We start from the raw sequence: 26,235 nt of genomic DNA on the forward strand, positions 1-26,235 counted from the left end.
AGCTGTAAATTATTATTTTCACAGTAACTTGGTGGTTAACTGGAATGAGATACTGTAGGTCACCTGGAGAATGATGATGGAGAGAGCATTTCTTTATGCTGTTCTGTTTTTTTTTTCCAGGTTTCGAGCGAGGAAAGGAGGACCTCTTGCCTCTGCCTTTAAAAGAGGACTCGCACTCCATATCTAAGAGCAAAGTAAGAAAAAATACTCCTCTGTTCAATAATGGGCGATTGGGTGCATGTTGTAATGAGACCAGAGAATATGGGAATTACTGCTTGTCTTCAATCCTTTTCTCAGTCTCGCCTCAGGCGCGAGATATCCTACATGGAGATGAGTCACACATCATACACACTGTACACATCAAACATTCAAAACTCTGTCGTCCTTTCAAATGAGCTCAGTGTGGAGGAGGCCCGTCTAGTTTATCTGTCGCGGTCCACATCAAATATGTTTGTCAGTGTAGACGTGGGTGTCTGAGTCTCCCTCTGAGTCACAGCAGAGACGCTTTCATCAGACATGAATCCTGTTACATTTTTGTTTTGATTTTGTCAAGTATGAAGACGTGACGGGATGATCAAAAGCTCTTAATCAGCAAGGCTTCCCAAAACCAAGACACGATTTCAATGAATGCTTATCTGTGGACTTCAGTTGATCTTTAGATTCTGCTATCAAAAACATCCAACATCTGAGAAAAGCTATGAAGAAGCGGGACTTAGCCTTGGTTTCCATCCATCTCCATAGAGATACGTGTAGTCCGAGCCAAAGGAAACTCTGTGCGGGTTTCCTTAGGATGTGAAAGAGAAGATTTTAGCTTTGGTGCTTGTTATCACATACCTTCAGGCTAACTCTGCCTGTGGCCATTTAAGGCCTTAAGTAGCAGTGCTTTAGGCTCCCCACACATCACTGTCTGTCTCTCTACTTTAAATCGCTCCAATTGGCTTGTAAAAGGAGCTGGCACACACCTGTACTGGCATTTATAGGCTTCATTCTGCTAACTGAGCTAAGTTAAGGCTACCAGGGAAGCAAACAAGCTTGAGAGGGAAAAGAAAACAATCACTTGGAGAAGCTGTTTCCTGCTGACTCTTTGCAAAAATAAAATGCAATGTCCTCATTTCAGTAGACTGTTTATTGTACCATTTGCGATTTGTTATTAAGCGGGAACACTTTGTAGCCATTAAGTGGATGACTTATCCAGAGCAGCCAGACAGAGTGCAGTACTAAAACAAGCTGATGATTTTTATGCAGAAAGCTTTGGTTATAGTCATCTCACATGTTTGAGTAGTGTGTTATCAGCTCAACATGATACATTTTATACATTATATATTTTATATTTTTTATGAAGACATTAAGTTGAGAAATAACATAGATTTTCATGTGTTCAGTTTTCACTTTTTGCTGTTAAAGCCTTTATTTCCCTTGTGTGTTGACAGTCTGAAACAAAGCTGTACAATGGCTCCGACAAAGATGTGTCGGCATCTGGAGGAAAGCTCACCAAAAAGGAGTCCCTCAAGGTAAGAGAGCCTAAATCAGCTTAAGTCTTGCTTGACGAGTCTTAAAGGTACTTGTCGTGCACTGTCACACAGTGTTACTTGGTGAGTTGTCATAAAATACTGTATAGGTTGAACTTAAGTGTTCCTTCATATTGTGCACCACAATACAGGATAGGCAGTAGTGTTGTCTCGATACTAAAATGTCTAACTTTGATACAATGTCTTGAAAAATATTGATATTTAATACCATTTTTCAATACCACTTGGGGGAATACACACAGTATTGACAGCATGTTGATGAAGGTTCTCAGTCATCCAGGTCATGGTGATATAATATAGCACTTAGAAGTACTGACAGCATAAAATTTTTTAAGATTTTTAAGAAAGATTTTTGTGAAAAGATAGATATACCAAGGCTGCTGTCTGATATACTTCATGGATGATAGCTCTGTGAGGGATCATTTTAGCTTTGGGAATTACAAACGGCTGTAATAAGTGTGATGTCTGACAACACACTCATCAACAACAGTTTACTGGGACATCTTGATTGAAACTTCGGTGATGTTGAAATGGGAGCCGTCAACCTCTTGGAATTCTTTATAGCAGTCAGCGTGTCGGTCCTTCGGGTGCTTTGCTAAATGTGTTGTGTTAGCACCATGCATCAAATTAGGAAATTCCGGATACAGCATCAGGGGCGGAGGCCAGTTCATTCCCATGAAAGCCCCTTAGCTAAATTGAATGAAGATTAAATGATTTAATAGTGCTGCTATTGTATACTTTCCAAACGTCATCAGATCAAATTGATCAAATTCTGATAGGGAAACAAGTCGTTTCACAGGGATTTACAGCCTAAGCTTATGGGAAAACGTCTTTTTGGGACAGTGTGCATCAGGTGAAGTTAGACAGTTTGATCATTATGTCAAATTGGCGCCTAGTTAGCACCTTTTGTTAGCACTGCACTGTAGCATTGCATAGACATGGCTTTTATTCTTTGCCTTTCACTTGTAGTTCCATACAGCACTGCTCCTGTTTTCAGTGTCGACCAAAACCACTCTCAAAGGCTCTGCACTTGTCATTTTTAATGAACCAACAACATTACAAAATGCAGAGAGTGAGACGAGTAACGAAGACACGGCACCCTGAGTGAGAGAGAGGAGGCAGGGTTATGTGGGCGCTGGAGCAGGGTCAACTGGGTGTCACAGAGAAGAGAGAGTGAAAAGGCATATTGAAAATCTATATTTTCATAGGCAGGGTACATTATGTTCCAAAGGAGATATAAAATCCAGCAGATAACTCACTCTGCATTCAGAAGGTACCAGGCGACACTGAGAAGTGTGATTCCAGTCTCATTATTTCCTGCCAAATGTAATTCAGTGAGAAAGAGAGTGTGGAATATTAATATGCACAGTTGTGGAAAGTGATGTTCTGAACATTTTCTGTCCGTCTGTCTGCGCTCTTTGTAGGTGCAGAAGAAGAACTACAGGGAAGAAAAGAAGAGGGCAACCAAAGAGCTGCTCAGCACCATCACTGATCCCTCTGTCATTGTCATGGCCGACTGGCTGAAGGTGGGAACATCTTACACCCCAACATTTGGTTGTACAGTGGACTGTAATTTTACCTAACTGTCCTTTCAAAGGGTGGAAGGTAACTTTATGTGTATGCTAGTGTTCCTAACAACCACCCACTAAACCCTACTGTTTGTCTCTTGATAGTATTTTTACTTTTATGTATTTCTTTACAAGCATTCAGCTGGCTTTAGTTTACGTGTGTCTTTTGTATTCAAGACAATTCAGTTCTACAATCTATGTAAGATCTTACATTAAAAGTTTTAGAAGTTAAAGGTACATTTAAATGGATCGGTGTGATTAAAAAAAAAAGAATGATGACAGAGTAAGAGAAAGTAATATGTTTGGTCTTCTGTTTCAAATTGTTTTAACATTATCTTCCATCACTTTTATGGAGGATACATAGAAAATGTATCCCAAACACACATTTTGCTATGCAGATAATTACAGTACTTGATGACATCATACATAAACACATCAGCTTGTGACATAATCTAGCAACTTCTAGAGACTTTCTTGCAGACTTCTGTAGCTACTGTACATTGAACATTGTTGGCAAAACTGTCACTCTTTATGTACATTTTGAGATTTAAATAATAGTGATGATAATAGCTTTATTTATAAAGCACCTTTAAAAACAGAGCTTACAAAGTGCTTTAGCAAAAAAAAACAAAAGCTGGAAACTCAGAAAGACTATACTACATAATTAAGGCAAACAGAAACAAGCCCAGACTAAAAAGAAGTTGGATAATAGGTAACTTGGGTGAGGTAAAACCTTCGAATATCTGACATTTATCTGTATATGATTCAGATCCGTGGCACTCTGAAGAGCTGGACCAAGCTGTGGTGTGTGCTGAAACCAGGCGTCCTGCTCATCTATAAAACCCACAAAAATGGCCAGTGGGTTGGAACGGTGCTGCTCAACGCCTGCGAGCTCATCGAAAGGCCCTCTAAGAAGGACGGCTTCTGCTTCAAGCTCTTCCACCCGCTGGAGCAATCGATCTGGGCCGTCAAGGTCAGTATATACCTTCAGATACAGGATACACAGCCATCAGTAACTCTCAGGAGTATTATGAATCATTCAGGGGTCACTTACCAGGTTATACAAATAGGAGATAGGGAAAGGAGAATATACATCAGTCCTCTAACATCTGTTTCCAAACTTTACATGAACAGTAAACAAGCCAACAGAGTGAGCTAGATGCCTATGGTTATTGGACAATGTACTTTACATGGCTCTTCCTTGGGTGACGTATTATAAATAATTCAACATTTATTATAGCTAACAACATTAGATGAGGAGCTTGTGCCAAAAAATCTTTAATACAATGTTTTAATAGTGCAAATTTAGAATGATATGCCATTTAGAGTCTGGCTCTAGTCCCAGGGCGTTTCAAAATTGATGAAAAGGAAAGTTAAAAATGATCATGGATCATGATTGCAGTTAAATAGACTGCAATATAATTTTTTGGCCAGATGTCCCACCCCTACATTATATCTTGTTTTTTAATCTATAAAATGCGTATAAAAATCAATCTAAAGATTTATGGGGGGCTATGTACCAGTACCTATTTTTGGTCAGGCACAGTCACATCCTTGAGGTCATAGTCTCCCACATAACTCTGTGTAAAACAACAATAATTCTCTTTGGATTTTGTTACGTTTTGACAGAACCAGGCCAGCTGGTTCACTCTGTTTTTCTAGTCTTTCTACTAAGCTAACAGGCTTCTGGCTGTAGCTTTATATTTACCATGCAAAAATCTGTTAAACATAATAGAGAAGGAGAATAGTGTCAGAGGTTTGTTATGCAGACAGATACATTTGAATGATGCGTGTTATTCTCTCCAGTGCTGAACAGAACGAACAAAAACACATAATCAAGGGGAAAAGGATCACCCTTTGTCGCCTGCAGTTAAAACAAATGGATAAACAGATGTGGACGTTAACTGTATAATTAAGAGCTCATCTTTGTTTGATTTAGGCCATTTTCATGTTTGGCAGAGCACATTTTGCATTTGTTCCTGTGTTTTCAGCTCTGTTCAGTCATCCACTCGAACTGCGATTTGGTATTCATCACTGACCTCCCATTTCAAGTGTTTTCCCTTTCGTTTGCGTCATGAATCACAATTAGCGGTCTGTGTTTGAGATTACAGTGTTCCTGTTCTCGCCGCCATCCTCTTCACCATTGAAAACACTTCACTCAATCAGCTTCTGTCCCCTCTGAACCCCTCTCATAGCTTGTTTGCATAACGGCATACTCAGGAGTCTCAATTTCCTCTATTTGCACACATAAATGATTGAAAACTGGGAACAAACTCTGCGGCTGAAACGAGGAAACCACAGAGGAACTCACAAAAATGCCTCAAGTGAAAAAGATCAAACTGATTGATGGATCAATCAAGACAGTGACTCAAAAAACACCTGATGTGTAAACATGCATTTCCCCCCTTTTTTATTTCTTGATGTCATCAGGGTCCTAAAGGAGAAGCAGTTGGCTCCATCACTCAGCCATTACCCAGCAGCCACCTCATCTTCCGTGCTGCCTCTGAATCTGACGGTAAGAGACAGGCCGTCAGTCACACTTCAGCTATTCTGGTCAGTAGCAACTTACACTGAGTGAGGAAGATAAATTCAGCTTCATAAGCAACGGCAGTATTTGTTTAAAACTACAATCCTACTATTCAAACCAATTCAATATTTTGATATAGGCATGTCTGAGCAACCTGACTTATTTTACAGCTGATTTTTTAGTCGTCAGTATTGGTGGGAAATTATCAGATACTCATATGAGCATCAAAAAGCTACAATAATATGTCTCAGCTGAGTGTTTGAGGCCAATTGGACAAGCCCAAATGAAAACCTGAGCACCCTCTAGTTTATCTCCCCCAACCACTTGTTTAACAGCATTGGGCAGTACTGACCAAGTTAGTGTTGAATGGATATGATTCATGTGGGGACAATCAACTTCTTTCTGTAAATTTGATCACATTCAAAACATCTTGCTAAAGGATTACAGTTGAAAATTAGCCAGATGGCCAACACTGGCACTAACGTATCTTTTTTTGTCAATATTTCAAATTCAGTTTGGCTTGTTTAATTAGTTGTCTCCACAATATGCTAATGGTCAACAACAAAAATTAAACCAGTAGTTTTATTTTTGGCTTCTAAAGGGGTGCAAAACAGAAAAGTCTGAGAACCACTGGTACCATCCATTCCATAGAATTCTCTACACAGTGACTTAAGTGAACATGTGAATAGTTTTAGGCACATCCCACTTGTTCCATGTCTCTGTCCATGGTGCTGAAACACCCTATCCAGTCTCTCCCTCTCAGAGTCTCTCTCCATGGTGCTGGAATCATCAAACAGTGTCCAAAATCTCTTGCTGTTTTCTACACTAGCGCAAAATATTTACTCTCATAACATTTTATTTCTTGTGTACAAATTGTGTAAATTATGCACTGCATGTATATAGCCCTTAAAAAATGGCATGAAAACACCTAGTCCAAGCAGGTTTTTCTGTGCTTAAATTTCCCAATAAGATTCAGCCCTCTCTGGTTTTCATTTCAATTACAACATAGTATGCTCTCTGTAATGCTATAGATATCAGAATGAGGAGGATTTTGAAATGTTGCTCCTCTGGATCTAATTCTGGAATGTGTGCACAAAACGCTTAAACAACCATAACCTCATCCTCGACATTAAAAATATGATAACAAACTAAAAGCAAAGCCTGAAAATACAGTAAGTGCTGCTGCTGCCTTCAGCAAAGTTTAGCTTAGAATCTTTTCCTGATCTCTTTCACAGGTCGATGCTGGATGGACGCCTTAGAGCTGGCCCTGAAGTGCTCCAGCCTGCTGAAGAGGACCATGATTCGCGAGGGCAAAGAGGACATGAGCACTGTGGCCACAGGCGGAGAACACTCCATTAATTTCTACAGCCTCCTCCGAGCTCATAACATTCATGGTTTCCAGTGAGTTGGAAATAAAATCTGAACTACAAATGTATTATTTACACATAAAGTTTCAAGTTTTTAAGTCCGCTCTTCCTCCAGGTTCAATGACAGCGACCATTTGAAAGACCCTGACCTGTACTCAGACAAGTCAGACAGGGAGGGTGAACAGGACCACGAGGAGTCCGACCCAGAAGGCCTGGAGAAGAGTGAGGAGAGCGACAGCGACACGTCAGAGCGCCAAGACGACTCGTACATCGACCTGGACCCTAATGAACACCTGCGTGAAACCCCGTACCTGGAGCAGTCCCATGAGGAGCTCGGAGAGGTAGGAGACAGACTTTGTTTCAAATTCATCGTTGTCATGCAGAGGTGTTAATAAACAATGTTGTAGTTGAAGTGTGATTGCAGCATTACACAGTATTCCCAAAGGATTTCTAGCAGCCATTTTCATCGTTAGCTTAAATTAAAACTTCAGCTAAAAGCTTTTTTTATTCACATAATGAGATGAAATTAGCATATTGCTCTGCTGGGGCTAGTAAGAAAGCTGCAACATGGACAGGCTTTGATCACAGCCTGTGTAGATTGGTGTGCGTGGGTATGACTGTGGTATAAAAACAAGTGTGAAAGTACTTGTACGCGTTTCCATTCTAATGAAATCTGAGTTCAACAGCTCACTAATTAAACACCTACTATAAAAAAAAAACCTTTCTAGTTAGGAGCTAATTAAAACCTCATTTTGCAAAGCAGTTGCACAAACAATCACATACAACTTTAAAGCTTCTGCAAGAACGTGAATGTTTCTGAGTGCATCCTAACATGTCTGCGGTATTAATGCAGGCTACGTGCAGGAAAAATAACTGCTCTTACCTTGTGTGTGTCTCCCCTTCTCCAGGCTGGCGAGGCTGCCCAGACAGAGACAGTATCAGAGGAGAATAAATCTCTGATCTGGACTCTGCTGAAGCAGGTGCGGCCTGGCATGGATCTGTCCAAGGTGGTGCTGCCCACCTTCATCCTGGAGCCAAGGTCCTTTCTGGACAAACTGTCAGACTACTACTACCACGCTGACTTCCTGTCAGAGTAAGAACTTACTATTTCTGTTTGCCCTAAGGCTTTTAAAAGAATAGTTTGACATTTTGGAAAGTACTCTTATACGCTATGTTGCCAAGAGATACATGAGGAGGTCAATACCATCATAACATTATATTTTAATGCTAAACATGAAGCTTGAGCCAACAGGCTATTTCGAGTAGCATAGACTGGAAACATGGTGAAACAGCTAGCCTAGCTCTGTCCAAAGTTCGAACTTGACAGATTTTATTACTTAAATAAACTTGAACACCTTAAACCTGAGGTGTGTTACCTCTATTGGTACATTATTCCTTTAAAATTGCTGCTGCAAATGACTCTGCATACTACTGGGTTAAGGTGTCTAACATCTGTAATATCAGAACATTAAGCAAAGAAAAAATTGACATGGACCAACAAGTATTTAAAAAAGATATTGTTAACAATATTTAATAAGGTAAGCATTTATGAGATGGTTGTTTATTATGAAGTAATTTTTCATCTTCAGTAAAGAAATATGAAAGTATTTTCCCATGTGTCCCCAGGTGTTTATTAAGCATTTACCATCAGAATACATATCTTTGTCTGTTGTCGTTGATTTGTCTGGGGATTCCTCACAATGTGACTTTTATAGTTGAAGAGACTGATTATTCCATAAAATGTGACACTTAGACACTTGAATGTCCGAAAAGCAAAACGTATTCAGTCAATCAGTCTTTGCTTTCTGTGAAGAAGTTCACTGGATACTCAAGTGCACAATGACAACTAGAGAAAAGCTGGGAGATATGGTCATGGGAAAGTTTTGATAGCAGATTGTACGAAGTTGTACCATCCGAGTTCAACAGCATGTGTTGTAGGGAAGCATCAGTCTAAGTGTGTTATATTTTCAGGGCTGCAATTGAGGAGAATGCCTACAACCGGATGAAGAAGGTGGTGAAGTGGTACATCTCTGGATTTTACAAAAAGCCTAAGGTAAGGAGAATTAAACATATAAAAGAGACTTGATGTTGATGAGCCTCATAGACTATACATACTTTCTACACACAATATATGGTGCTAAAATCACATGTCATGGTGGTTTTTAATTCACAGGGGTTAAAGAAGCCTTACAACCCCATTATTGGAGAGACATACCGCTGCATGTGGCTTCACCAGAAGACCAACAGCAAGACCTTCTACATCGCAGAACAGGTAACAGCTGCTCCAGTATTACGAGTATTACCTACTGTTAATCTGATTGGTCAGGAGCTCATTCCACCTTAACAGATAACTCCCATAAAGCAACCATATGTGAACCATATCTGAATAAGCTGACCACATCAGTGTATGTTTCTCTACAGGTATCCCATCATCCTCCAGTGTCAGCCTTCTATGTCAGCAACAGGAAGGACGGATTCTGCCTGAGTGGCAGCATCCTGGCCAAGTCCAAGTTCTATGGTATGCACCACAAAATTCCACTTAATGTCACCCACAGGAACCTTCAATTCTGATTAAATAGCATGCTTTTACTTAATCAACTGTGGTTCTCTTGTTTTTAATTTAGTTTTCAAGAACATCTTTCCACTGACTGCTGTTGTTTTCATTCTAGGAAACTCCCTGTCAGCCATATTAGACGGGGAGGCTCGACTCACTTTTCTCAACCGAGGAGAGGACTATGTGATGAACATGCCCTACGCTCACTGTAAAGGTGAGTGCAGCCTGATCATTCTCATGCCATGATCTCACCTTTGACGTGCTTGTATGTAGCTGTAAACACTGTTCATGAGCAGTTTGATCCACCATTGAAATGTTTTCAACATGTCAGACTCAGCTTGTAGAACACAGAGTAGACTGATGCGGAGGTCAAACATATACAATGTAGAGCACTTACAGTAAAAAGGTGGACATCAGAAAAACATGTGCCTGACAAAAATCTGTCAATAAACTACCTAGAACAAGACCTAAAAGTTGTGTCCACTTTCTGAGCCAGTCATCTGTGCTAACTGAAGTTTCTCATGCTCTAGGCATCCTGTACGGCACGATGACCCTGGAGCTGGGTGGTCAGATCACCATCGCGTGTGAGAAAACGGGCTACAGTGCTCAGCTTGAGTTCAAACTGAAGGTATGGCTGAGTTTTTTTGTTTAAACTAATGGTACTAACATTAGAGGAGTAGGAAATGTCAGTCTACTGTTGAAAGAGTCGAACCTTTAGAGCAGTTGAGTAATAAACTTCTGAAAAAAAAAAAAAGGCAGTTTCTCATGTGACTTTTCTGAATGTCTCACGCCACCACCAATTCCACCACTCCACTCCATCTCCCCCCTGAAAACCATCCCATCCTCCATACCACGATTCACACCATTAACTGCATCGTCCTATCATGAACTAGCGACAGGTACATGTCAGGGAACGCAAACGGGAACCGATACATGTGCATTTAAAATTCAAACCATGACTGTTGGTGTTAGACTTACTGTTGTCTATTTTTGCCTCATGTAGATTAGTAAAAAGGTGTTATTGATCGCAGTTCACCAACTCGAACTATTGAGCTGAAGTACTTTAATTAACTTGAGTTTAATTAGAAGTTGATGGTGGTTGTTAGCTTACTCTTTTTTTGGTAGATTGGTCTTAAATGTAATTGCTTTATCTCCAACACTTGTTTTCTTTTACCACATTTCTTTAACCTTAACCAAACCGTACTATACCGTCCTGTTTTAAAGCACTACAGATAAATAAATACAGACAAAATCACACATAATGAACCACAGTATTTTTCTACGGTATATAAACTGTATGTGTGCGTGCACCTCTGCTTCCTGTCCTCTTCCTTATACTTTTCCCTTACCCTTTCCTCTCCGTCTGCCTCCCCTTCCCTCTCCCTGCTCCTCCTTTTTCTCCCTTTTTTCCTCCAGCCATTCCTGGGCAGCAGTGACAGCGTCAATCAGGTCTCTGGAAAGATCAAGCTGGGAAAGGAGGTGTTAGCTACACTAGAAGGCCACTGGGTAAGACACGATCTTCACACATTCCTCTGATGACTGCTTGTTGTATGATAAACCCTGATTTACACATACACATTTTTCTGGGGATTCAAAAAGAACAAAAAGAAACACTGTATTAGAGGTCTTATTGTGATGTTCAGGGAAATATTGCTAAGTTGAAACTATTGCAGTTGATCTCTGTGGCTTTATGTGTTTCAAAGAAGCTGTGATATGATACCAAAATAATGTCAGCCTGGTACCCACAGTCATGAACCGAATAACCAAAGATTACAGCTTCACTGTGCTTTAGTGTGTGTCTTATGCTGTCTGTAGGCAAGTAAGGAGAGCTTTTTTACTTTGCTCTTACAGGACAGTGAGATCTTCATCAATGACAAGAAGACGGGGACAGTGGACACGTTCTGGAACCCGACGCCGGATCTGAGGCAGAGTCGACTGACCCGCTGCACCGTCCCGCCAGAGGAGCAGGGAGACCTCGAATCAGAAAGGTGAACTTAACTGTTGTCAGAGTATCAGCAGATCCTGAAACAGTCTGAAAAGTACTGGAAATGTTCTTACGCTTGCCACATTGTGAAATGTTTGGAACAACAACACATTTAAATTTATCTCGGTCACTATTTGGCACCTTGATAGATTTGTAGGATTCTCTTTTCAAAGCTGCTTGTGCTGTATCTATTACTCCCATACAGTTTCTGACTCTGTCCCCTCTCAATCCCTCAGGCTGTGGCAACACGTGACCAGGGCCATCAACAACAAGGACCAGACTGAGGCCACCAACGAGAAGTTCATCCTGGAGGAAGCTCAGAGGAAGTCCGCCCGCGAACGCAAGGCCAAGTGTGAGGACTGGATCCCCGCCCTGTTCGAGCAGGACCCCGTCACTGGAGAGTGGCATTACAGATATGCCGAGTGAGTGACTCATATTGAAGATTAAACTACAGGCACGTGTCACCTACGAGTGTCATTGCAAAGTAAACTATGATAGTGTAGAATTCAGTAATACCTCAGTACTACTACTACCCGACTGATACTGGATTTTTGAGGCTGATACCAATTTTAAAAATTCTCACAATGATATATCAGCCTATATTTGTTTTTTCTTTGTTTTTTATCCATAAACATTTTTGAATAAAAACCTTAAAATGTAGTTACTAAAGAACTTTTATAAAGATAAAAATATGTACTGAGTGGACGATTTTACAGTGCAAAAATAAATTCCGTTGCTGCTCTCTGGTGGACAAACAATGTAATGAAGACACTCTTTCTAAATTACCACAAACATACAGTATATTTGGCATGAATGTACTGCAATTTTTTACTTATTATATGTGGACACGTGTTTCGATACAATGTGTGTGTTAAGCTAATGTCAGCCAATAATATGTTCTATCAATCTATCTATCTAATATCAGCCTACCTATTCATATTTGTTTAAACTTGGAAACAAATAAATAATGTCAATGAAAATGACAAAAACCTAAAGCTCATATTAGACTAAGACACTGGAGATCTTGATTGACTTTGCTGGATTTCCAAATGTTTTAGCATTTTTATAATAATGAAATGGATATTAGAAAAACATCACCAATCATATTTAGTTCACTTTACATGTAATAAAAATCATGCATGTTGTTGCATTTTAAAGACGTTGTGTGTCTTTTAGGGAACAAAACAACAAAAATCTAATGCTGATCATGTTAAAGTTTTGGGAGAATAAATCCAACTCTGAATTTTAATATTTACAATATTAATGAGGTAATAATACAAACTCTTCCATAACTGAATAAACAAGCTGTTCTCAGAGGAAAATAAGGTCCCCAGAACACTGTTTGAAGCTTGGAAGGTGGCAGGGTCTGGCAGTAAAAAGTAAAAAAGTATGAAATTGTGTTGTCCTTTGAGGTCAGTTTGTTTGTTCAGTTTATTAAGTTGTGAAAAACACAGAATTTGCTTATTTAGTTTGTTTGGACATTTAAAAAAAAAATTTCAATGATGATTTTTCTCTTCAGACTAAAATGTATTTCCCAAAACTACATGTTGCACCTTTAAAAGCATGTTAACGTGCAGGATTGTTAACCCAAGTGCTTCTTTTGAGTTGTCTTGCTCACACCTTAAGCAGGACAAAAACAGTGTTCACATTTCACAACTGGTACTAATATAAGGCAGTTTAAATTAAAGCTTCCCCCATTTGCAACACCATGTTCCATATTGTGTTGTCCACTGTCACAGGGTGCCATCTAGTGCTGATTTCCTGTAACTGCAGCAGTGATGTCTAATCTGCTATCAGACTGCTCTTGATGATGGAGATCAATGCTTTTATTATTATTATATATATATTATTATATAGAGAGGATGGACCTCCCTGAGATAGAATGTAATGAACTACACTATCTTGCATTTAATTCTCTGTCATGTCTTCTATTTTTCCATGCAACCCCCCGTCTGTTTTACCATTTTTTCCGTCTCCATGTCTCCTCATCTCACCCTCTGTGTCCCTCCGCCCTCTCACCAGCACGAGGCCATGGGATCCGCTCAACGACCTGATCCAGTTTGAGAAAGATGGCTGTATCCAGACCAAGGTCCGACACCGCACCCCTATGGTACGTTCTGGCAGTCTTATTAGTCTGAGTAACCAGGGGCCGCGGAGGGACAATTGCAAGTGCCAGGTAGGTTGTCCCGATCGAAAACCGACATTTAAAAAAACAGCTGCTCGCCGCCTCAGCCACCTTCCACGCAGCACCCGGTGCACCGTCTTCATTGTCGCTTCTTCTATTTGTGTCGTCGTCACTGTGCTGCCATCGCCGCTGTCGCCTCTGCTCCTTTTTTTTTTTTTTTCTTTTTTTTTTTATTCCTCTTTGTCTCTGTTTTTCTTTTCCCACCCTGGCACTAATGTTCTCTCTGTAAGGAAGGGAACGTTATGTTAACCTGCATGCTGAAGTAAGTGGATAACCAGCTGTTCTCCTTCCTTTTCCTGCCTTGTCAAGAGGAAAAGGATCAATCATCACGAACGTGTGTCACACCGGCCGTATTTTGAAATAATGCCTTCCTGCAGGCTCATGACTTATTATTTCTGACATTGTGAAAAAAAAATATGAAGGTGAATTAACTTAAAAATAGTTTCTAAGCCATTCAAGTTGCAGCAAGAATAGTAACTTCTACACAATGTTTTTAGGCACTCTTCATGCTGCACTCAATTTAATATAAGTCACCACTTACTCACACCTTTATAGAATATGAATAGAAACAATCTTCATTTGTACAAGCCAATTATAACTCACCAGTTATTGATTTTACTATTTCGATTACTAATCGAATCAAACAGAATTGAATTTGTACCTTAAACTGTGATTTTAATCTCAATCTTACAACCAATGTGGTGGCCGCACCTAAAGCTGTTTCTCAATTTCCACTTGAAAATGTAACGAGGTGAAAATAAACCCTAGTGAGAGTTGAAGTGATCTGTACGTTACAGAGAGAATGACATCATCAGTGGGTTTTTTCACTTTATTTAGTATAATCCCAGTCTAAAACAGAGAACAGCTCCATCCGTCATCAACAGACCAGCCACCACCATCAGCCCATGGTTACTTCAGGGCTGTCCACCACGCCCTCCTCACCTCCACCCGTCCTCATCTTCATTTTGTTTGTTCGCTCACCTCTACTGAGTTGCTCCTGGTTCGTGTGATGTTGAGAAGCTAAAGGCTGCTGTGGTGCAGTCACTCTAATTAGAGTCAAACAGTTTGCATTTTTTTGTATGTGTCTGTGTATGTGTATGTGTTCATTAAACCACCTGCCAAGTGCCTGAGCTTGTTTTTTGGTCAATGCATCAGCATCCGTCACCATGCAAAATCTGATATCGCTTTGTTGCTGTAGTTCCCAGAACATCATAATTAATGTTGCTCCGCGACCATCATAGTACCTGACCAATCACATTGTTGTAATGTTAAAGCTTAGCGACTCTGAAAAAAGACATGGGAGAAGTTTCAAACACGTGTTTAACATTGTGAAAGGGTGCATTTTAACCCAAACCATGTTTTCTTAACCCAACCTAGTATTGTTGTTGCCTAAACCTAACTAAGCTGCACAAAAAACTGAAAAAATTGGGTACTATTATGTGATATACATACACAGTACAATAATATGTACCAAATGGGAATCAAACTGTGGTCTCCTGGGTGATTCCTACACTTAAACCTTTCAGCTGTTTCCAGTTGTCACTTTTTCATAGTGATGGCTTTTAACTTTTTATGCAAGTTGCAGTAATGGCTCTGGATCAACATTAATTATGATGTTCTGGGAACAACACCAACACAGTGATATCAGATAGATACTCTTAAAATCATCAAAAAAAATCACAATCACTCATAAAAGAGGTTTATATGCAGCTCCTTACCTGATAAATAGGTTGTCCACTTTAACCTTGCGATCTTTCGTCTGTGTCAGGCAAAAATGTTTTTGTGCCGTTACCTTAAATCAACCTTAAAAGCTGTTTTTCCTGACAAAGAGTCCAGGCTTGAAAAATTGCATCACATTAAATAAAGCATGAAGAATAAGAGCTGTAATCCAGTCAGTATAATCCCTTTGAACTGAATTATTATAAATGTTTCAGCTCTTGGCAGCTTCGGTTAATTTTGGACGCTGGCTGTGTCATTGTTGAGTGTTTTAAACAGATGTGCCCGTCCGACGTACCAGCATGCATTGCACATCATATCGTTGACCCACCAACGCCGACTAGCATGTTTGTGTGGTAGTGTGTTACATCATAACACCATTTTGTTGTATTAATGTGTTTGTGAACAATTCTGTTCATTTTCTATTTGTTTATTCCTGAGTCTTTCCTGTGTGGTTGCTCAGATATGTTTGTACAGTATGTGCTCTTATTTGGTTGTAGCTGTTGTGTTTGACCAGTTTCTCTCTGTGTGTTTGTGTGGATCTGTACACATGTGTTTAGGTAACGGTGCCAAAGAGGAAACACAAGAGCGACAAACCCAAGAGCCCAGAGAGTGGCTGCTCATCACCCGAGCCCGACCGCCAAGACTCGTCCGGCAGCGAGCGTGAGTCATTTACATTCACACACAAAAGGTCTGGTTTGAAGTTCCCGCCTGTAGAATGATATAAAGTTAGTTAACAGCACTCTCTGGTGGTTTAGTGTGGAGGTGACGGTGAAGGAAGATGCTTTTATTTCATATTTCATTTTATTATTTTGTTCAACATTAGAATCTAATATGATAAACTAAAGAGAATTGCATGTCAGCTTTAACCAGGGTATCTTGCAAGTATTAAAAAGCATTGAATTCAGTTCCCCCTACAGGGCCTGAGAGCATATTTAACCTAATTTACACAGTTTCAAAATATTTCTATTCTTTATTGTGTTCTTGGCAGTTTTAGACCGTAACATCAATTATACAATTATTTTGGTGTGTATTCGTAGGCTGTTGGAGACATTTTACATCTTAAAACTACAAGTTAGACCGATGTGACAGTGGCCTGTGAGCACAGCAAGCTGTTAAATGATTTTTTTGAGTATTACCAAAAGAAAACTACGGTACAAAACTAGTAAACTTTATTGTTTTGGAAATCTAATTTAAGTGTGCAACTGCAGTGCACTAAGAATAAATATACTAACTCTGTAATACTTAAAGTGGTATTTAAGTGTACTTCAAATATTGCACTTTTTTATAAGTGTATTGTAAATTGTACACAAGTGCACTTTTAAAAACAAAACTGTACTTAATTGCAAATACCTATAGTAGTCACTTAGTGTATTTAAAGAGAGTATACTAATTTCTAATCCACTGTTAGTATGGTTTCTTATAGTTAACTTTAGTGTACTTCAGTGTACTTAAAATAACTACTAAACTACGAATACTTATAGTGGAAAGTTAGTTGACTTTTGTAATGTATAAATGAAATAACTGCATTCTATACGGTCTTCAGAAGGTCTTAAAAAGTCTTTTTAATGTAATTTAATTAACCACATCTAACACACATTGTTGCAGGACACAAAAGCAAGCATAACAGCCGGCTGAGGAAAAAAGGAGCCGACCTCAGTGAACTTCAAAGTGCCATTGAATCTATAAAGCAGACGCAGGAGGACATTAACAGGTGAGAAGTCTGTTCGTCTCATTCTACCATGAGCCTGATAACTGATGCCTACCTTCTGAGCATTTACCCATAATTCCTATGTTTTTATAGGAGCATCAGTGTGCTGCGGAGTCGTGCGGCAGGCCGGGCGGAGGGTGGCTCTTTCCTCCAGCAGCGCGACTACGTCATCATCGTGTTCCTCATCCTCCTTCAGGTCGTGATCAACTTCGTCTTCAAGTAGCAGCCATAGCCCACAGAAAGAGAGATGCCGTCACACACACGAACGCACTCCCACTCTCTACGAACATTAGGCATCACGGTGGGGGACTTAGAGACTTGAACTCTGACCTCTCACAATAAGTGACTATAACAGTCTCCTCCCACTCTCTTCTTCTCTGTCTTTATCGAGTCCAACCACACGTCCAGAAAAGTGGAGACTTTCACACAAAAAAAGATACTTTTTTAAAACTTTATTTTTATCCTGTCCATTCCAAAACTCTGGGGAGATCCACAGATTTCAAAGCGGAGAGAAGCGGCGATAAGGGGAGATTGCTGAAGCTGAGGTGTGGTGTGATGAAGTCTCGACTGCCACTCTGGAGCTTACTGATTTGCCTTGATGTATGAGGCAAAGACAGCAGCCATTTTTTAGCTGTTGTTTGTTTTTTTTTCTTTCCGATGGAGTGAAACTACTCTGTTGACTCACATTTCACCTCAAACAACAGGGAACTTTTTAACATGGAGATGAGTTCCATGACTCAGATGGTGACACAGATTTAAAAAAAAAAACAACAACTTTAATTTGAATGTTTTTTATCATTTTGTTTCTTTGCTTGGTGTGTCCTTCATGAATAGAGGTCTGCTTGGAACAAAAAGCGGTGATAAGGGAGAGAAAAACAAAGTGGTCCAATTTATGTGACTTTTATTTTTTTATTGTCAGATACTTTCATATCGGCTGGGGTTTCCACACGTGGAAATGGACAGAAGAGACAAATAACACAAGTGACATGTCAAAAGGAACAGAAGCTATAATTTCTGCTGTATAATAAGATACAAGTTCACCTTTTGCATACAGAGTCAATGTTTCAAGAAAAAAGTCAAACATTTGACACTGTCATTGTATACTGTAGGTAGCATGTACAGACAGAGGCGTTGTTAGGACATTAGCCCTATGTACAGTATTTTGTCTTAAGGCACAAATGCACTGGAAACGTCAGTTGTTTGGTTTCTTGACATGGTCATCATTTTTATTTTTATCAGTTGAACTTGCACTAAAGTGGAAAACAAAATACTTTTACATTTCTGCTCTGAGGTGGTTCGGAGCATCAACAGAGGGTCAAAAAAGACGATTTTTAAATAGCCTCAGTGACCACTGCCCAACTGTAGTTTCAGGTAAAGGGAGGTGTTATGTTTGTAGTCAAAGTGATGTCAACTAAAAACTGCCTTCTTTGACCTGATGGCCAGTGAAAGAAGTAGAATAGGAAATACACATATTTTCTTTCTTGCTGAGAGTTAGATGGGAAGATTAATACCACTCACATATATGTTCATTTAATACAGCCAGCACCAGGTTAGTTTAGCTGCATAAAGTCTGGAAGCAGAGGAAAGCAGCTAGTCTGGCTGAGGGGAGAGTTGCATGAAGGGTTATTTCTTGTCATCATAAGCCTTCAAGAAGAGACCATGCCCAGCTAGAATTAGTCTGGAACATACTGCCTGGAAAACAACAGCATGTCATTTTACGCTTTTTTTAAGAATTGAGTAAATAATATAAAATGTGTTAATTACTGAGCTTTAGAAGTGTCGGTTGGTGGATTTTGGTACTTTTGGACAGTCTTTGTGCAAAGCTAAGCTAACAGGCTGCTTTACAGTGAAATTACTGTACAGAGTGGTGTCAGTCTTCTTATCAGACTTACTGCAAGAAATGTAATAAGTGCATTTCCCAAGATAAACTGTTCCTTTTAAAATGTTTTATTTGAACTGCATAGTTAAAGGAACTGTTCCCACAAATGAAAATTCAGTCATTATCTTCTCACCCTCAAGCCAGTGGAAAGTAAGGTGACGTTTCATAGTCCACAAAACATTTCTGGAGCTTCGCAACAAAACAGCGTTGCAGCATTCTCCTAAACAACTGGAGTGGATGGGGACTTGTTTTAAAACCTAAAAAAACTAACTGAAAAAATAAATGAATACTGCTCCAAACAGCACTTCTGGGGTTAATCCAAGTCTCCGGAAATGCCCCAAATCCTACAAAACCTTACCCAACTTTCCATCAGTTCAATTGAATTTTCATTTTTGGTGAACTTATCCTTTACTCATTATTAAATCAGATCAAGCCATGGAAGGAAAGACCTTTAACACTCCCCTCAGCGGCTCACTTCAAGTCAAATTCAGAGCATCAATCATCGCTTCCAGTGTTTTTGCGCCTCAGATGTTCTCCAGGATAGCTAGAATAGACACTTTAGTAAGCTACTAGTGAGAGGAGGAGATAGACTTTTTCTAATTACTACTATCACCATAGTAAACCATTCCAAATGTACGCAAGTACCAGCCAAACTCAGTGTGTAGAGTAGGAGTCGGCAACCCGTTCACTGTGTACATATCCAACGGGGTGACTTGTTCTTCGCGAGTAGCGCGTGGCGTTTCAACACCAAGGTTCGCAATACAGACACTCCCGCGCTCTGTGCACAAGCCAGTCTTTTTCAACCTTGTGTGTCTTTCTGTCCACTGCTCTGTAGATACACATGGACATGGCAAAACATAACAAACTGATTAGTGGGGTACATGATTAGATTCCCAGTGAAGATGTATCCAAATGGTCTCAAGAAGTTGCTGTTATTCAGCAGGAGTTTGATAATTAAAGAACTTTTTGGAGATTTTGACAGTAGTTCGTATACATTAAGGTTCCAATCAGTTGCCTTCCTCATTGGAGACATGCTGGATAACTTTCAAAAATAAACAGCGGATATAACACCGCGATAATGTGCAGGCTTATGAGGACCAGGACTTATGAGGACCTACGAGTTAAGGGCTGGTTTTGCACTCTTACACAGACAAACAAACAAAAACTCTGGTCCCCAGCGATCGAGTTTGTAAACAGAAAAGTTTATTCGGGCCCTGTATTTGTTTTCAGTACCAGCCAAGGATGAAGGCAGCATATTAGAACCCGTACCTGACCTTTTTACCACACAGGCTGTCAGCATTTTCTCCTAAGATGCCGGTAACTAACTACTAATTGAGGCAATTCAAAAAGATCCAAACCACTGATGGACCGTATTTGAATATTGATTTTGTATATCTCTTTGCCTGTTATGGTGTTAGCCTCGTTGACGTTTACATATCCAATTGCCTCCGCCGTCAGCTGACTGTTGAGCGATGAAAACTTTGTAACGCTAACACAGGTGTAAGGACAAACTGGTAGCATCGTCGGGAGCCAGCTGTACCCCCTCCCCCTCCCCGTAAGTTACCCGGCTGGCCCGTGTGTATCTGTACGTGTATTTTTTGTGTATCCTCATTGCCTCGATTGCTCATCTTAAATAGAGAATCCAGATGTTAGAATGTGGAGAAATACGTTTCTATCAGTGCCTTCTAGAGTTGGACTGGGACGGGGGTGGATAAGGGGGTTTAGCGGAGGTGATAGGAGGTCGGCAGGGACGCGTGGGGCGAGGTGTGGAGCATACAAACGTAGCCAGAGTCCAGGAAGCGAGGGGAACTCATGACGAAGGGGAAGATCTGGAATAAAAAGCATCAGAGGAGAGACTTGGATCCGGACTTGGACCCTGGCGGCGTCTGTAGTCACCGTAGTGTTTTAGAGCGGACGTGCCATACGAAGCCTTAGAAACGAGTCTGACGCCTGCTGCCACCCCACCCTGCTCCTGCCTCCCCCTCCTGAAGCGTCGCCATAGTAACTCACCCGTAGGTTTTTCCGGATGCTGATTCCTGCCACAGGAGGGAGGGAGAGAGGGAGGGAGGGAGGGAGACCACTCCTCGTCCTTGTCCCTCTCTCGCTCTCTCACTGACCAAATTCAGAGGGAAACAAACATCTCTGCTGTCCGTCGCTGTTGTTGCTGTTTGTGTAAAATAACGCGTTTTATTTATTCCTCTTTTGTATGTTGGTTGATGCTTTTAATTTTTTTCTGCTTATAGCATTAGGTCAGTGTTCTCTTGTCTTGTTTTTTTTTTTCAATGCTGATTTTAAAATCACACTCGGTTGGTTTTATTACACTCCTCGTCACTTGATGTCACACACAAGCGACTGTCCTCAACTTGTGCACACCGTCAATGTCAACTGCCCCTAACCCTGAATATTCCCCACACACACACACACACACACACACACACACCTACCCTTTTGCCTATCTGAGTACCTGAATATATTTACTGTATCTCCAATGGCAACTATAACTTCCTGGAAGTTTATGGTCACGTGTAACATAACACAGAATAATAAAAAAAACAAATGACAACCTGGTGTCGTCTGTTTGGGTTATGGTGTAAATACATGCATAAATAGCATTTATTATTCATTCTGTATCCATTGATGTTGTATGAGGGGATGGTGAGATGGTGAGATTACACTAGATTAAGTTTGTTACAGTTTTATGTGAGGCTCTGTAACTGCAAAGTCGTGCGACGTGCCATGGATCAAATCTAGACCAAAATATGAACAAGGTATCATTATGCAAATGACTAAAGTGTAGGTGATGTCACAGTAAGTGTATATGAAAATATGTCACTCAGAATTTGTTCTCACCTTGCCTGACCTGTCTCCATCAAACAGTCCAAATCCTGGTGAGCTGGATTGGAGGAAAGAATCTGAATAACATCAGAAAAACCATACGGAGGAAAATAAATGAATAGCAATCAGATAAAATGAAGGTAAATTGAAACATGGAATATAATCATAATTTGTGAGAGAGAATTGTCATCATTGAACAATTTAATTGTTTTTCCTTTTCAAAAGAAACTGAAGCTTTTTTAAGCTTTCATTTGAATTTCATGTCCATTTTTTGGCCAGAACTGACTTCATTTAACTCCGATCTGATAGGATCATGTGCAAAAATATGTGGATATTACACCATATAACATTAAAAATGAAGCAAGTCTTACATTAGTTTCCGCTCTTTTGGTTCCATCCTGTGGATGCAGTTGCGGATGCTGTACAAAACCAAACACCTGAAAAGCCTTGAACCAGTTGCCATTTTGATTCTTAAAACTAAAATATACATTTTTAAACTTTTTTTATTCAATCGTTTTTTGCAGAGGCCGACTTTTTTCCTCACTAAAGGATGTAATATTAAGTTGTCTCATACACAGTGTATGCTGTGAAAGAAAAAGACTAGTGTTCGGTGAATAATACTAACTGAAATAACTCAAATATACTTTGAAAAATTAAATAAAAACATTAAAATTGAATTAAAAGTATGAAAATGCATTGAAAATCCATTAATTATGTTTCAGCCTTCAATGAAAACCTATCATCCAAACAAGGTTAAAGGGTGAGACATTTGTGAGACTCTTCATTGTTTTAAAACTGTTTACTGTAAAACACCTCAGCCACCATTAGAGGGAGATAGAGAGTCTTCTTCCAGCTCAGCACCATGTTGGTTAGAGCTGATCAGACCTGTCATTGTGATTTCCTGAACCACAAACATCCAGCTGTGAGACAATGAGTCAGGTTTGCCATTTTTCCGAACAACCTGACAGTTTCCAGGTAGCCTGGAGGTTACGGAGAGTTGAGACTGGACTGTTGCAGCTTCATTACCATGGATCGGCCCTTGAGCAATGCACCTAGCCCCCAGCTGTTCCAGTAAAATTAGGTAAAAGACTGTGACTGTGCTGCAGCTAAATAAGGTAAGAAAGCGATGCAGGGCTTGTCCAGTACCACTTTATTCATTAAAGGGCCAGTACAAAGGACGAAAGAAGATAATTTCAGAAGACAGGACACTTGGCCTGTTACATATTCATGGTGTCAAAAGCAAAAACATGAAACGGCACTGAAAAAACATCAACTTCTGAAATCCTTACATCCTATATTTAGTAAAAAGCCAGGAATAACATCCACTGTTCTTGAAACTCACCAATCTGTGTCTAGAAAGTCTTTGAAAGTAATGTCCAAATGAGCTGGAGCAGCCCAAGTCTATCCAGACAGCTGTCTGAATCCACTGGCCAGACATCCCCAGTGTCATTTCCTCGGCCAAGGACGTTGACGAAGGTTGATAGAGCAGAACAGTCCTTCCTGTCCATCTCAGATAACAACAAAACATCTGATATCAATCCCCACTCTGTCCCTTCCCCACTTTGCTCGGCTGCTTTGCATCAACACCCTGGCTCTGCTGTGAAGGGTGGGAGAGAGAGAAAGGAGAGAGGAAGCAAGAAAAGCCTGGTAGGAGAAATGGAGAAAGGAAAGAAATGGTCAGCGCGTGAGGGAGAAGAATCAGAGGAAGCAAACGGAATTAAGCTAGAAAGGAGGGGGTGGAGGAGGGCAGGACGAAGGGATGGAGAGTGTGCACTAAAACAGCCAAATTACTGCAAGTTTAGTAATTCAAATTGATCCCAAGCATCTTTTTCTGCATTATTTGGGACAGTAAAAATTTGAATGGAGATCCAGTTCTGTCCGGTGCGTAGTGACTCTGCCAGGCCATCTGTGTCTGTGGAAAAACCCCCATAAGGTGTTTGACAGCCTCAAGAGACGACCAGAGAGCGGGAGTTTTTCCCACCATCCCTGGGACATGGGCTGAAGTACGGATAGAGTTTCTCAGTAAAGTTACAGCCGGTGAAGGAGTAGATCAGCTCTGCAGCGTCTACATCGTAAAAGAAGACCAGACCCTCCTCATAATCCACAAACACCCCCACCCGCTCAGGCTTTGACCTCAGAAAGAGACGGATAGAAGGACCAGCAAGAGCTCTGTATTCATTTACATTTCTTAACCATATAGCCCAGTACCCGTTCTCAGGGCACAGCGTGTGTTCTCCCTTTCTGTTGACACCCCTAAATCCCACTTAGTTTTCCCTTTAACTTGAACTTCGTAGTAAAATCTCCCTGAAGAGAAACTCTGCCTCCCTAAGACTGCGCAAGAGGAAAATCTCTCGGGGTTGTCCGGGAGATTCTTCTTGACATCACCGCACTCTACTCTTTTCCCGTCAGCAGACAGGGTGAGATAGGGGTTTGCAGTATCAGGATCCAGAGTCACGTCCACCGCGTACTGCTGGACCCTCTTCAGCTCAGCATCAGCACACAGCTTCTTCAGCTCTTTGCTGAGCGTCTCCTCCAGCTGAGCCACAGCTGTCCACACGGTCCGCTCACATGATGAGTAGACTCTGATTTTCTTCCAGTCCTTAGTGGTTGGAGCAGGGTTATGGGATGGGAAGCTTTGGAGGAACTGGAGGTGGTCCTCGTTGTGTGAGAGCTGCTCCAGCTCAGAGCTTCTCTTCGTCAGCTCTGAAATTTCCTCTTCCAGCTCTTTGACGAAGCCTTCAGCCTGTTCTTCTGTTGTTTTCTGCTTCTCCTGAATCATTTCAATGCGCTCAGCCAGACTCCTCTGAACAGACTGGATCAGAGCAGTGAAGACCTGAACACTGTCAGCTGTCTCTCTGTCGGCGTCTTCCTTGCTGAGCTTCCGTGTCTGTCCGATCTGCTCAATCTTCAGTCGTCTCTCCTGGATCATCTGCTGAACTGCAGCCTCTGTCTTTCCCAGCTCTGCTTTCTTTCCTTCATATTCTTCTTCTAGAGGAACAATGTGATGAAGCTTGTGATCTGTTACAGCACACACCTGACACACACACATCTGGTCAGTTTTACAGAACAGCTCCAGAGGTCTCTCGTGCTTTGTACACACCCTACCTTCCAGGTTCTCCACAGGATCAATCAGTTTGTGTCTTTTCAGGCCTGTGATTCTGTGATGAGGCTCCAGGTGAGTCTCACAGTAGGAGGCAAAACACACCAGGCAGGACTTCAGGGCCTTCAGTTTGGTTTCAGTGCAGACGTCACACAGAACAGGTCCTGGTTTGGCTCCTGGCCTTTCTGAACTACCGGAGATTTCCTTTATACCCGCAGCCATCTCAGATATGACGGTGTTGACATAAAGCTCGGGTCTTCTATGGAAAAGCTTTTTACACATGGGACATTTACACTGGGCACTAATGTTCCAGTGTTCTGTGATGCAATCCTTGCAGAAGTTGTGTCCACATGGTACAGTGACTGGCTCAGTGAACACATCCAGACAGATGGAGCACAGATAGTGATCTTCAGAGAGGAGACTGCTGGCTGCTGCCATGTTTACACTCTAAGAATGAAAGTGAAAGTGTAAAAGAGACACGTTGACTTTTTGGAGTATCTGTTAAAAATATGTCAACATTTTCCTAGTGAAACATTAGCAACACTGATTTTAAATTATTTAGCGATTCAAACCTTTGACATGCCAATTAAAGAACTGTTAGTTCACAATGGAGCTTCCTGTCTAGATACAAATACATTACGTATTGATAAAGTTGTTTATACAGTTGATTATTATCTTACCGGTGTGTTTGGAGAATATGTTGTTGTATCAATGAGGTCTTTGTTGAACCAAGTCTAATATTTCGTCAGAGAGTAACAAAGACTTGCTTAGAATGCGGCTCTACTGACTCTGTGTTATTTTTCATTGTTTCCCTTCAAGTCATGTGATGCTGAAACATTCTGGTTTTTCCTGTATGACTCCACCTCCAACAGAAGTTCTTCTTGGGTCTTTCAGTACCTGCAGAGTTTATTCACGGTCCAAATGTAGACTGAACTACCACTAGACACCTTCTCTGCTAACCTTTTTAAAATGTATTTGTAAAAAAAAAAAGAAAAAAACAGACCTTGTGACTCATCAACATTGTCTGGAAAGTATGCAGAAAAATATGAAATATCATAAAAAATGCACTCTTTAAGTTCCGGATGCACTGCGTCAACACAACAGATGGTCTTCTTCTGTTGATGTATTTAATCTACAGCCATTTTTCTCTCCTCTGACAAACCCGCCTTACCCCGTGAAAGTTCCCCTGTTTTCACGGCTCGCTGAACTTGCTCTTGTTTCACTTTTGCTCCTTCTCATCTTCATATCTGCCATCTTCATGCCGGCTGTGCCTGTTAGTC

General features: G+C 40.7%; 1 protein-coding gene and 1 pseudogene across 10 annotated transcripts in view; one reads left to right on the top strand and one right to left on the bottom strand.

Moving 5' to 3' along the window:
* Positions 1-21,585, top strand: part of osbpl8 (oxysterol binding protein-like 8) — a 97,499-nt gene extending 75,914 nt beyond the window's left edge. For 7 of the 9 annotated variants that reach the window (XM_084345114.1, XM_084345115.1, XM_084345116.1 and 4 more), the window contains 20 exons: positions 121-194; positions 1,431-1,511; positions 2,954-3,055; positions 3,867-4,070; positions 5,528-5,612; positions 6,860-7,025; positions 7,107-7,332; positions 7,900-8,084; positions 8,963-9,044; positions 9,165-9,263; positions 9,413-9,509; positions 9,661-9,759; positions 10,076-10,173; positions 10,962-11,051; positions 11,397-11,533; positions 11,766-11,951; positions 13,552-13,705; positions 15,991-16,093; positions 17,039-17,144; positions 17,235-21,585. In XM_084345114.1, the coding sequence (XP_084201240.1) occupies positions 121-194; positions 1,431-1,511; positions 2,954-3,055; positions 3,867-4,070; positions 5,528-5,612; positions 6,860-7,025; positions 7,107-7,332; positions 7,900-8,084; positions 8,963-9,044; positions 9,165-9,263; positions 9,413-9,509; positions 9,661-9,759; positions 10,076-10,173; positions 10,962-11,051; positions 11,397-11,533; positions 11,766-11,951; positions 13,552-13,705; positions 15,991-16,093; positions 17,039-17,144; positions 17,235-17,364 (2,504 nt within the window). In that variant the 3' untranslated portion in view covers positions 17,365-21,585. The remainder of the gene's footprint in view (positions 1-120; positions 195-1,430; positions 1,512-2,953; positions 3,056-3,866; positions 4,071-5,527; positions 5,613-6,859; positions 7,026-7,106; positions 7,333-7,899; positions 8,085-8,962; positions 9,045-9,164; positions 9,264-9,412; positions 9,510-9,660; positions 9,760-10,075; positions 10,174-10,961; positions 11,052-11,396; positions 11,534-11,765; positions 11,952-13,551; positions 13,706-15,990; positions 16,094-17,038; positions 17,145-17,234) is intronic. The other 2 variants (XM_084345117.1, XM_084345122.1) reach the window with 1 other exon arrangement.
* Positions 21,586-23,801: 2,216 nt separating this feature from the next.
* LOC311252804 (E3 ubiquitin-protein ligase TRIM21-like) lies at positions 23,802-25,701 on the bottom strand (annotated as a pseudogene). The gene is made up of 2 exons: positions 25,636-25,701; positions 23,802-25,402 (listed from the first exon to the last, which is right to left on the bottom strand). The product of its transcript is annotated as an E3 ubiquitin-protein ligase TRIM21-like (transcript).
* Between the last annotated feature and the right edge of the window lie 534 nt (positions 25,702-26,235).

This window comes from Pagrus pagrus (genome assembly GCF_965226575.1).
Source record: "Pagrus pagrus genome assembly, chromosome: 23".
Lineage (NCBI taxonomy): Eukaryota > Metazoa > Chordata > Actinopteri > Spariformes > Sparidae > Pagrus > Pagrus pagrus.